General features: G+C 32.6%; 1 protein-coding gene across 11 annotated transcripts in view; it reads left to right on the top strand.

The window, feature by feature from the left end:
* LOC107225437 (protein Tob1) overlaps positions 1-14,500 on the top strand; it is a 120,655-nt gene that overhangs the window by 100,446 nt on the left and 5,709 nt on the right. For 8 of the 11 annotated variants that reach the window (XM_046741319.1, XM_046741320.1, XM_046741318.1 and 5 more), the window contains one exon: positions 1,086-5,356. In XM_046741319.1, coding sequence (XP_046597275.1) covers positions 1,086-1,620 — 535 coding nt within the window. In that variant the 3' untranslated portion in view covers positions 1,621-5,356. Of the gene's footprint in view, positions 1-1,085; positions 5,357-14,500 lie in introns of those variants that run through there. The other 3 variants (XR_001525688.2, XR_006904638.1, XM_015665923.2) reach the window with 3 other exon arrangements.

The raw sequence follows: 14,500 nt of genomic DNA, 5'->3' as shown, positions 1-14,500 counted from the left end.
TGTCACTTTGGTAACTTTGTCAATCAGTTTGATTGTAGAAAATTTGAATGTGTCGAAGGAAATTGTTCGCTTTTATTAGAAAATTGTTTCCAACTCTCAAGCGCACCGTTGCGAGTTGTTATTTCGATCGAGGGAATTTTACATGACACAGTTGATTGATCCGGTTTATATGATTGTATCTGACATGTATTAGAAACTTATTGTGAGACAACTGGAGGCATTGGCCTCAAGGATACTCCGGTGTTGCGTTTCACGGTTTAAAAATAAGTAGAATGGCCGAAGGACAATCGGTTTGAATTTCGTTCACTCAGGTACAACTGCCTCTAAAAACAGATCATCCGAGTCGCGTTGCTCTCGTTATAAGGACACCCAAAAAGTATTTTTGCTTACGTTCTTTAAAAATAGAAATGTTCCAAGTATTGGCTTTGGAAACACAAGTTTCTTCATTTAAAAGCGCTTCAAAATCGGCTAATTTTATTCAGAAAACTGTGTTTTACAAATATTTATACTGAACCACTTTCCGTTGTCATCTTGGCATCGTTGAATATTTAATTTTTCAACATTGCACCGTTATCGATTATAATCTACAAATATAACATCGAATTGACTATACTGAAAAAAGTGCAATCTTTTTCAGTGGCCCCTTAGGAAATAGCATTTTGCAAAATAAATCGAGAAGATAGATTTTTAACAATTTCGGATGAATTTAAAAAAAAGCTTTGCCATCCGAGCTTTATTTTATAGTTCGAGTAGGTATTTTCTCTCCCTCTACTTCAAAACACTTCTTTTTGACTTATGAATATATACCTAATAATAAAATGACCGATAAGTGTCGATTGTCATCGAACTGCCCTCTTTGATCCGAACGCATTTTTCGTCTACCGATCTCTCAGCAAATCCATGCGAAAAATCGACTCAAATGTATCGATTCATTGTCAAAGCGCCCTCTCCGTTGCGAACGCGTTCTTTTTACCGATCTCTCGGCAAATCCGTGCGAAAAATCTCGATCCTTGTCGATGTTTTGGCTCCGATCGGCGTTTCCGGACGATCGTATAACAAGGGGCGGTTTAATGTCATTGAAATAGATCTGACGGTTTCAGAATGTCGCCGACCGAGTTCTCAAACTACATAAAGCAGCGAGCGATGCAGCAGCAGATCCACCACCACCACCACCATCACCAGCCAGCGGGACTTCCGGTCTCCCAGAATTCACCGACGAGCCGATCCCTCTCGCCTGGCGTGATCGGCAGCCAGCAGCCGGCCGGGGATTCGAACGGCTACTTCTTCCAGCACGGTCCCTACCACCCCCAGTTTCCCCACCGCAACATATTCGAGACGGCAGCAGCGGCCTCGAGCCACGCCGGCTACCTTCCGGAGCTTTACGGGGCGGCAAAGTTCCCCTCGGCTTACCTGGACCCGACGGCGATCGGACACCAGTTTTACGGCGGCGTCGCCGGCTCCCAGACATCGGCGAACCTCGGCCCCGTCGGCTCGACGACAAACGGGGCGAATTCGCACCAGGAGAAGAGTCTCGTCGAGGGGTTGAACAACTTCGGCCTTGGCTCCGTCGCGCCTTACTCAACGAGCCAGTATCAGCAGCATCTTCTCGTCGCCAACTAATATCCCGCTCATCTGGATCCGCGAACTCGACCACCTCGACCCTCCTCAGCGGTATGAGATTTATACCACCGATTATATTTGTATGATATAATAACGTATATATGTCCTATCGAGAACAGCAAAAACGCGCCAATTCCCCTCACCCACTATCACCGATCTTCGGGTATATATGTATACGTATGTACCTGGAGGGGGCGGAAAGAAAGAAGAAGAAAATTAAGGAGAAGAAGAAGAAGAAGATAAAAAAAAGAACACTACCCCAATTTACGATCCTCGCTTTATTATTGTATACTGCTGTAACGCGTATTATTATTATGCTCCGGTGTTACCGATCATTCGAATAGACATCCATATTTAAAAATTTTTTTTTTTTTCCTTACATTCATTTGTTATTTTCTACTCTCCTTTTTATCTCTCTCTCTCTCTCTCTCTCTCTCTCGTTGCTGCTTTGTTTTTTATATGAAAATATTGCTCCCGCATAGTGTGTTATATTAATTTACATAGATATATATATCATTTTTTTATATTTCTCATTACCTTACAATTATAATTATGACTTTTTCTCTGTCTCTAATTTTTGTTTTGGTTCCTCCGCACCCGCGTTTAGTCTGTAATTATACATATATATCTAATAGTAAGATGTATTATATATATATAGCTACACATGCATCTATTACATTATTACATGGTTAACTAGTCCGCCTACATAGTATACACGTGTATATCATATATATATATTCACATATATATATTCATACGTGCTCACAAAAAAAAAAAAACACACACACACAAACACGCTGGCATACACGCCTGTGTCTATATTATACAATATACAGATATTCGTAAATAATATACCTATATAGTAAATCTGCAGGGAATTCGAGCAAAGGGGAGTATAATAAATAATATAGAAAACGGGCCTGTATATCTATATTATACATTATAGAAATAGCGCATGAAAATCGATCTGCGTGATTCTTGAGCAAAAATGCATTTATACAACACGAGCATGTGTTACGCGTTTTTCTGTACACAAAGTATCCGTTTCTATGACGGCAGAGTGAGTCTGCCAATTCGCATGCGCGGAGTACGGAAGAGATGAGTTTTAAGTCGTAGGAATTAATATTGGTATTTTCCGCACTGCGCGCATGCGCTACAGCAAAGAAATCTAACATTACGCGGCACCTAACCTCAATTTCGTGCTCCGTGACAATACGCGTGACATAATCTCGTTGTATAAAGAATCGTGCGCAGCAAGGAGGCAACGGTATTTTCGCCTCGCGTATCTTCAATATTCGTCTTCGACTTCACCTACGACTCATATTGCAAACTTACGTTCACCCCGGAAATACCCTGTTTGCCTCCTCGTTACACAATATACTATTTGGATCATGAATGCGGAAGTACCGGGCTCACTGTTATACGCCGCAAGATTCATTGACACAAAATGATACGGCGGAAGAATCAGAACGTAGAACAGAAAACAACACCCGGTACGTTGTATAAACACTCGAAACCAACAAAACGAACCCCTGATTGAACAATGCGGAAGATATGCATGGCAAAGAAACCACGATACCACTATTCACACCTTTGAAATAAAACATAGCGTGTTACCGTAAATCATAAAATAATAATAATAATAATAATAATAATAATAACAACAATAATAATAAAAATAATAATAAAAATAATAAGAATACCATTAATAATAACGATAACGATAATAATAATTTATTTTTTCACTGGAATAGTCGGAGTTTAATAATATACAATATGGAATATCCGTAGACTCTATACAACAACAATAATAATAATAATAATAATAATAGTAATAATAATAATTCATGTATAAATTGCGTCTATATTGCAAATATATATGCATACCTATAATACATAAACGCGGGGTTTATTATAATAATTATATATATGTACACATGGTAATTATGATAACGGCATATAGGTACGATGATGATTGTAAAAGACGAACTAGCGAAACCGTATAGTGGTATAAATAAAAGAAGATATAAAAAAGGGACGGACGGTGAACGTCGTTAGGCGAGGAAGTTGAAAAGCTGCAGGGCATATATAGAAGGAGAATATAATTTGAGCGAGAAACGCTTGATATTCACGGGATATAATAATAAAATATATATACATACGCGCTGAAGAGAGATAAAACGAGTAGTGCTGAGGAAAAGAAAATTTCATTGATAAATAAACGAACGAATGAATAAATCGGGGCAAGTGAACGAGAATCCAGAAGCAATAATTAAAACAACAAGAACAACAAACATGTTCTAACAACAATTATGAAAACGAAGACGAAGACTTGGAATTTGTGAAACGTTAACGACGATTATGGAGAAATTGGGTCGAGTTGTAAAATAGTTGATGGATGAACGATAAATCAGGTGCTACGAATCTGCACGCATCTTATACGTATGCATATAAATGTGTATGTAATTACATACACGTATAATATTGGCTGATGTAAATGGCAAAGGGCGACGATGTCTTATGCTCGCAGAGTTTCGCGTGGTAATTTACGGCCGTTTTTTCAAAAATCGTCCTCGGTACGAGTCTTACATTTTATTTTTATATTACGAATTAAAAAGGTAAATAAATAAATAAACAAATAAAATAAAATCCAGTTAGGCTTGTTATTGTATAGAGTAATATAATTGCTGTACGTAAAGTGGCTGATCCTTCACATTATTTGACTTGACTTATTATTAATTCATTATTGAGAAATGTACGTTTGATTACAATTCAATGAAACTAATTGCCGCATCGTATAAACAGCGCGATATACGAGTTTTTTCTTGCTGTATTATAATATCAAATTCGAATTTGTTACACCGAAACTTGTTTCGTTTCTGTAAGATAATATTTCACATTACCAAAAAGGAAGAAAAATTGAAAAAAAAAAAAAAAACAAAACGTAACAAAAGCCTGTAACAGAAATCGTTCAACGATCGAGCGTTGGCGATAAATTGATGGATTTGGAAAAAAATTTCTCTCGCCACTCTACGTCAGAAAGTTAATTAGATGACTATACATACATATATATTCATAGTATATGCAAGACCGTGTTTATATATTATTACCATTGTTAATATTTTTATTATTAATATTATTTCCAATCAATTTTGTTGTTATTGTTGTCGTTGTTATTATTATTATTAGAATTGTATTTTGGTTTCGTTATTGCTGTTGTTATTATTATTAACATCGTCATTATTATTATTATTATTATTACAATATCATTGTCGATACAATTATTAGGTCATTACAGACATGTTAAAGTGCAGGCACCGGCTGCTTATCACTATATCTGTATCTGTATCGAATCATAGTGCATTAAATTCATAATTTAATAACAATGATGATAATAATAATAATGATGATGACGATAATGATAATAATAATGATAATGATAATAATATTAATAACAATAGTAACAATAATAATATGAATCACGGTACGGAACACGGAGGTTTCGCTTAAGACGCAGCCGACCGCATTAAATTAAATTCGACCGTTGTCAGGTGCTAAGAGTATATTAAATTGATAAATTTAACAAACAAATGTTAACCCTATGTATGTATATAGATTCGATCCTTTAACTTTTCGTTTATTCTTCTTTTTACACGCACTGCTATTGTATTTGTTTATTGTCTGTAATTTAAAAAAATTTTTATCCAATGTTTTTATTACACGTGTAATATTTTAATCGAAGTGGTCGTTATTTCGCATTCATTTTTCCTTTTCAATTTCATTTCTCATACTGAGTTTCGATTTATACCCTCGCAGAATTTTACGCATTATAGATATATATCGTATTATTAATAAATTGTTGAAATTGTAGAACTTTATGCAAACAGACGCGACAGACTTTGTTTTTTTTTTTTTTTTTTACTTCACCATTTTCTGAAATTTCTCTGCAAAGCAACGCGCCGCGCATCCGCGGCATGTATAACCAAATTATTATTATAGTGAATAAATAAGTCATTCAACGTTCAACTCGTACATACATATTATAATATTATATACCTATGATATCTATGTGTATAACGATATTACTTGTAAATTGAAACTATAGTATTTCTTATCAACACGAGCACACGAAAAAAGGAGATGGCGAATAAACCGAAGATCGGTTGATAATTTCTATGATAAGCAACAAAGCGAATAAAAAAAAAGGAAAAAAAGAATGAGCAAAATAAACCTACGTAATAATAATAATAATAATTATTATTATTATACTATTAAAGATACGTACGACTGTGGTAGCTATGCTAGTACCTGCTATTGTTAAACAAAGATGATTATACGATGGAAGAGAAAAACCAAAAACCGATCATACACGATTCCAGAGAAAAATTTACCAATAAGTAAGAAAGACAGAAGAGATACATTTAATTTTTTTTTTTTTTTTAAATTTTTTTTCGGTTGTCCCTTCATTCGTTTTTAACTCGGACTATAAAAGACAAACGTAATTAGCATCGCGATCTATCGCCAATAATATATTACCATTATACTGCTTGGAAAACATGATATCGGTGCGGAAATTTGGAATATTCAAAAATCCAGCCACACCGAGTCGAATTGCTAAAATTCAGTCGCGAAAGTCGGGAGTAAAAAAGTAAAGTAAAGAAGTGAAAAACGCTGCATAAAATGCGGTACGGGATTCGTTCGTAAATAAATATAAACACATACATATATATATATATATATATATATATATATATATATATATATATATATATATATATATATATACCTACACCTACCGACGGATGAAGAATAGCATGTAATTTATATATTATACAAGGCGATTAGCAAGTATTACTACACATACATATTATGCGTAAGAAGACAAAGCTATATATATATATATATATACCTACATTTTATCTGTAAGCCATTAAATACGATGTGAATTAAGTCGCTAATCAAAGGGATCTCGGCTTGAGAGTATAACTCCTCCGTATACATAACTACGTGAATATATATATTGATATATGTTATAAAGAGAGGAAAAAAAATTAAAGAGATCGCAGCTCAGCACAGAATCAAACACGATGTATACTCTTAAAGAAATGATAATTTATGAAGAAAAAGACAAAAAAATAAAAAACAAAAAGAAAAAACAAAAAAAAAAAGAAAACAAACAAGTAGCAGAGAAAGAAAACAACTATAACAACATAATAAGGTAGAAATAAAACGACGCAAAGTTTTTTTTTTTTTTCTTTCTTTCTTGATAAATATACCAAATAATCAAATAGATTATAGTGCTACGTCGTACGAATATATATAAATAATGTACGTACATCTGAGGTACGTGTCATTATCAACGCGTAACGACGACTTAGGACACCTATTCTTCACACAGAACACGATATGAAAAACCAAGAAAACAAAAAAGATACCGACGCGTGTTATACGATATAATTGTGCTAAAAAATCACAAGAAAACACAAAGACGTATGGTGGTATTATACAATAACAAAACTATACCTATGTATGTATGAATGTAGGTATATAAAGATAAAGATAATAGCTTGGAGAGAAACGCGTGAACACACGTATACCTATGCATTCGCAGAATTTCCAACACTAAACGGGTGTATTCGTTGATGATGGGGAAAACGAAGAAAAAATTAAAAACCAAAAAAAAAAAGAAAAAAAAACGGTAAATCTGTCTTTAATATGTATCAAGTGTCTATAATAGCGATCCATATTGTCTATATAATACATAAAAGTGAATGGACATCGTATATGATGTTATAATAATAATAATAATAATAATAATAATAATAATAATAATATCGATTCTTGTGTGGATTAACAATAAGAATAGCTAAAACAATAATGATAACGATAACTATAGAAGTAATAACAATAATAATAATAATACGATGTTGGAATTAAACTATGAACATGGATAAACAAACTAATAACAATAGTAATAATAGTAATAGTAATAATAATAATAATAATAATATTAGCAAGAATAATATTAATGATTACGATGATGATGATGATGACGATGATGCATAACGAGGAACATAGTAATAATTAACGACATGCATAACCGCATACGCTATAATATATATATTCTTATACTATAAATTAGAGACAAAAGTGAAGGCAGGAAACGAAACGAGTATTATATCATAGGTTATACGTTTGACGAGATACCTATAAATACCTACATATACATATATATATATATATATATATATATATATATATATATATATATATATATATATATATATATACGATATATATATATACATACACACGCAGACACATAGACACCTGTAATATACATGTACACGCCTATACCTATATTTTGTGACTCTTGTCACGGTTCAAATTCTTATTTTTTTTTTTTATCTTTCTCTCTCTTTTTTCTTCAATTTCCAAAAAATTTTACGTCCCGCGTACCTAACCACGCGACAAAGAGACAGGAGAGAAAGACGAACATACCGTGTGCGGGAGAAAAAGACATGTGACGTTATTATTTACTGCGGTTCGGTGTCGGAGTTTCAAGAATAAAAAAAAAAAAAAAGTAAATAACGAAAATAATTGCACACCTCAAATGTCGAGGGTAAAACGCGAACGAAAATTATTATTATTCATCTATCACACTAAAAAGTATAGACGTCTATTTACTCGTATAATACACGATAGCCTGTATAATAATATCCACCCCCTTCGAGAGTATGATAAATATTATTATTATTATTATTATTATTATTATTATTATTATCTTTATTATTATTATTATTGTTGTTGTTGTTGTTGTTGTTGTTGTAGTTGTTGATGTTGTTGTCATTGCTATATGACGATGATTTGGAGTCAGGCTTCTCTCATGTAAATGGTTTGATACTTTACAGCCATGTTTATACATACATTGACAACCACACCGACACACAGACACGCGTATACATAAACATAAATAAATATTTACCCGGTAATTATTAACAAGATAATGATATAACGATTATGATGATAATTAGATTTGTACGATTAATTATATATATTTTTCAATACCTTCACTACCGCTATATAATACCCACACATGCATGCATGCATATATGTAAGCTGTGTGCGAACAATATATGTGTATGTATATATACACACAATAATAACATGGACATGAATACTAGCGTCCTAATTTGATTATTATATCCTTAGACACACACACACACACACACACACACACACACACACACACGTTGGTAGACGTAAGAAAAACAGAAGGACATATTATTATTATCATTATTATTATTATTGTAGTTGTTGTTGTTGTTGTTGTTGTTGTTGTCGTCGTCGTCGTCGTCTTCGTTGTTAGTTGACAAGGCACGCATAAGCAGCAGCAAGTGAAGGCTGTCGTTTATAAGAAGTCCGAAACGTCGATACGCCTGACGCTAATTATTATTTTTCTTCCGTTCGACGTTTTTTTTTTTTTTTTTTTCCTCCCAGTTACTCTCTTTTCTCCCCACGTCGCGTCCCCCTGAATTTCCCCACTGATACCTGTCGATAATCTTACACCTTTCACCCTCATCCGCTGCAGAATACCACCTGATCACTTGTGGTACACACGCACACACACACACACACACAAACACGGAATTATCATTATTAATAATAATTAATATTATAATTACTATTCCTATTATTACTATTATTATTATTATTATTGTTATTATTGTTATTATTGTTATTATTATTACATGCATACGTTTGTTACCTACACACATATAATTATGGACTTCATTACCGATCCATGCACCATTTACTACTGCGTTACGGTTATTTCGTATATATATATACACATATATACGTTATATAAGTTAGAGTACACAATAGTGATAAAGTACACAATAGAAATAGAGTTAGAAAGACAGAGAGAGAGAGAGAGAGAGAGAACAGAGATAAGGAAAGAGTAAAAAGAAAAAAAAAAATTAAGAAGGAAAAAAAACCACACACAATCGAAACTATTATCCTAACATTTTTAATTATTATTTATAATCAATATATATATATATATATTAATTTTACTCATATATATATATACATACATATTATACATACATACACACGTTATATGTATTTTGTTGGCTTTAGATTTTGTTCCTTTATTTTTGTATGATGATGAAGATATAGTATATATTTAATATACAAAAAACAGACACAATATATACGATACACACATATATATATAAAATATGTTACACGATTTTATTAATAATCTTAAGGATTTTTCATATAGTTTGTTATTGTTGTTTTGTATTGATACCTTACTCAATTATTTGTATATATATACATATAATACACACTTTACACACAATGGCGCAAGTCATGTACATTGCACATATGTGTATACACACACACAAAAACACACGCAACATATTTTATTATATTTTTGTTATTAATATGAAGTAAAAAAAAAAAAAAAAAAAATTTTGAAAAAAAAATAATGATTTCTTAACTAAACAATAGTTGCAGTTGATTTTTATTTATCTTGTCTTTTATTTCTTAATCCGCGTACAATACTTAGAATAAATATCATATCTATAATAGGCGTTAATTTTATTACCTTATTGCTAGCAATTGTATACTAACATTTTTTTTTTATATAATTTTTTTTATTTATTACAGCGATTAGATTCATCCGATTACAATACATACATATATATATATATATATATATATGTATATATATATATACACTACAACATACGTATATATTAGCAAACACCTGCTCTTACATCGCATATCGATTTACGATCTATTACTTCTATATTTGCATAAACACAGTTTGATCATTTTTTATACTCATTTTTAAACGATCGTTAATTATATTACATCATTGTTAAAATAACAGCGATTCGCACGCAGCGTGTGTGACGATTGAAAAGCTTCTTGAAACTTGCGACATATTCGTACCTTATATCTGATATATGTATATATATATATTATATATTTACACACCTATGTACCAATGGGTATACAAAAAATCGCTGCTTCGATTTACATACGTATGCATATAATATCGCGTATGATGTATAATTTTTGTAAATTATTTTTTGTATTTTTATATTAAAGAAACGTCGCTGTGTAAATGTTGCTTGTAAAATTGAGGCTATTGACAAATGATAAAGAAATAATGAGGAAAAAGTTGGAAAAAATAATGCTGAAATCGAAAACTTACCCACAATTCGTACCTATATATACATATACGCATACATACATCTATATATATATATATTTATATATAGGTGTATATTCTCTATAGTACTATAATATATAATATAAATACGCATTAACGTATATACATATATATGTATACAATATTGCGATCGTGACTACGCGACAATTGTATTGTATCGAGAAAAGAAGCTCCTAGCGAAAGAGAAAGTTTGATTTAAGAGATAGGTTCCAAAAGCTGAGGAAAACAAGAAAAGAAAGAAAAAGGAAACCAAAAGAAAGACAATTTATTTGTTATATATCGCACGAAAATACTTGAATAATACTTACAATTAATCTCTCTCGCTGTAATTTTTCTCACACGTGTATAATACATATGTATGTATGTACTTACGTACGTATGCAATTCGTATAACTCAGTGTATGACGATCGAACTTGTAGATAACTGTTTAATAATTGTTTAATAATTTATTCTTATATACCTATAGATTTGTTATATAGTATATCGATGTGTAACTATTCGTATATTGTGTTACGCCTGCCGTTTCGAGTCGGGTAAATGAATGAAAAGTTTCAAGAAGCATTGACGAGTACACAATAATCGCGTTTCACACACAGGCATAGAAGCCAGAAAATTTTCCCCATACCTGTTCCTATGTAATTCATATTCCCGATATGATTTATCCGATCGGTGAAATAATTAAAGACACGCAGTGGACGAGGAGCGGGTAAAGTTGATTTGGGGGGGGGGGGGGGGGGGGAGGATTTTCGAAAAATCAACGCTCTGACAACGATATATGATATGTAAAATTGAGTGGCTGAAGAAGGAAAGGTGGTGCAAAGAAATAGATAGATAGATTAAAAAAAAAAAAAAAACAAAAAGGTTAAAAATATATATTGATGTCGAGTTACGGAGGTAACGCGAAAAGTGCAGGGCGCCTGAATTAGTACACAATTAGTTTTGCACGTACGTATTATAATGCATCGCAGCAACCCGAATACGATGACGATGATGGTGATGGTGATGGTGACGATGACGATGACGATGACGATGATTGTCGAGTTATTCTATAAATAATTGCACAGGTATAGACGGCGCCCAATTAAATAGTTGTTGGAATTTTTCGTATAACAATTAGGTATTTAATTAGCCAACGCTTCAACGCGTTTTATTGGTATTTAATTATTATTGATATTATGCATGATCGTTGAGAATCGTTGTTATATTTTTACTACGTAGTGAGACGAATAAGTGATCGGGATTAGTAATAGTGGGTATTAATAAATTACAGTAGAGTGATTTTTGTTGCTAGGTATGTAAAAACCGATTATGTTGGATATAAAAATTGGGAGAGGGAAAAATAGTGATGTAGGTAAAAGGGTGCGGTTAAAATTTAAAGAAAACGTAGGCGCCTCGTCAGCTGGTGATCTGAAAATTTATTCTCATCTGATATAATTTGTTCCAAAATCACACGCGTAATATTTCTCGCCAAGTTTTTCATGACCCAATTTATTTGCCATTTGTTTATTTATTTATTTATTGTTTTTTTTTTTTTTTTTGTCGCTTCGTAAATCTTTCTCTCATTCGTTAGGTGCGCTTAAAGGGAAATGTAACGTATTACGACAATATCGTAAAGTTCATACCTTTTATCAAACTTCTTTACGCGATTAAAAATGATGTCCGGTAAAAATAATATACCTATACGTGTAATGTGAATGATAAAATATCGCTATTTAGTAAAACGTAAAAACCGTTCTCGGATTGGTGGAAAAAACGAAAAACAAAAAAAAGTGTTTCAAATAGAAATCTTACGCGTCGCGTATATACGCAAAGACGATATTCCATGATAATATATTAAAGTACGTATAGATACATATACACTTAATTACATTTATAATTTAACGTAGAATAATATTGAAGCGTGAATTTAAGCCTCCACCCACCCCAAAGTACCAAATAATAAATTAGACGTAGTCGTAATCCCGTGAAAAAGAATATAGTGAGTATAAAATATACATATATATATATATATTAATACTTATATTATACCGTTATAGATGATATATATATATATATACATGAGATACGTGGCCAACTAACTTAATACGATTATAACGTAACTTAACTTCAAGGAGTAATACAATTGATGCGTTGATAAACTAAAAACAAAAAAAAACAAAAAAAAAAAATCAAAAAAAAAACCGTGTTTTACGAGCGTTTAAAATTTTTATCAACTCTTTCAACGTCTTTAACCTCATGCAATGCAAGTTCGTAACACTTTGTCATTTTTTTTTTTTTTTTCACTTTTTTATTGTTTTTACTTTGACCAGATGAAGATCAGATCGAAGCATCATGGTTTTAAAATTACTGCGCGGAAGTAAAGTCGATGATACTTTTGTGAGAAATTCAAATTAAATTCTCCAATAGTGTCGGAACGAAGTTTAATTTTTAATTTTCAATGCTACGCAAAAAAAACAAAAAAAAAAAAAACCTTTCTCATCGGACGTAATCGAGCTTTTAATAAAATTGCAAAGCTTTGTAAAAAACATGGGTACAAATCGTGAGGGAGTAACAAACTCGATAAAGCATATTAACAAAAGTGCGTACAGAAAATATTTCGAAAATACGTAAAAAATTGTGTGAAACATTGAGACGTAAAAATGGTCTCGCGATTTATTGAAACAGTTTTTTCAACGATACCTGTTTTACTGAATTTTTCTAGTTACCGTAATAAAATTAAAATTTTTCTCACTGTACACAATTCTCCACGGCGCCGTCCTTGATCGTTAGACACGATGTAAGGACTCCGATCGTGAGAAGTTCGAGGATTTGATTAGATCGCTTTGCGCAACGGCGCGTTCCAATCTGCTGGACATCGTTTGAAATAAGACCTGAAAAACCAACGTCCGGGTATTTCGTGTCACCGATGACGGCAACTTTTTTCCCTCTTTACTCCTGACCATCGGTTGCATCTGCCGGTACTTTGAACCGTGTAACACGTACCTAATATCGCTCTAAAATCCTCTAATCATTTTCGCCCGCTGTATAGATCTAATCACCGTGTTACACCCTGTAAATCCTGATCACGAATCAATGTGCATTGTCACGGGCTGGCAGTAAGTATAATTTATCGTCTCGTTGTACCAACTATAGTCAGTCCGGCTTAAAGATCAATGCTCGATCAATGCTCGGTCGATCTGCGGATGACGTGAAAAGGGAAAATTTAATCCGCTTACCGCTAATCGCGGTTATTTTTTCTTTATTTTCTTTATTTTATCACCTCCCGCCACCCATCGTAATGTGAATTGTAAGTGGAATGATAAGACCGGAAACGGTCACGCAATGTTCCTCGCTATCTCTCTTTCTCTTGTTAACGAGACAGGAATAATTGAACGATATCACATTTCTGTCTCTTTATATCTCAGTCATCACGATACGCCAATTTACCTATGTGCGAATTTAATATGTATAAAGCAAATTCTAACAGGTAATTTATTTTAGCGAAAAGAAAAATTTGTCGCACACGGTACATACGAGTACGGAAGAAATATTATTATCCGTGTATAATTTTTGCAACGATTAAACGATCAATGATCTGTGAATCTAGTTCCGACACCTAAAATCAAATGGCTGAAAATTAAAACAAAGAA

The sequence above is a fragment of the Neodiprion lecontei genome, chromosome 5 (genome assembly GCF_021901455.1).
Source record: "Neodiprion lecontei isolate iyNeoLeco1 chromosome 5, iyNeoLeco1.1, whole genome shotgun sequence".
In the NCBI taxonomy this organism is placed as follows: Eukaryota; Metazoa; Arthropoda; class Insecta; order Hymenoptera; family Diprionidae; genus Neodiprion; species Neodiprion lecontei.
This window is presented reverse-complemented; position numbering and strand designations above follow the sequence as displayed.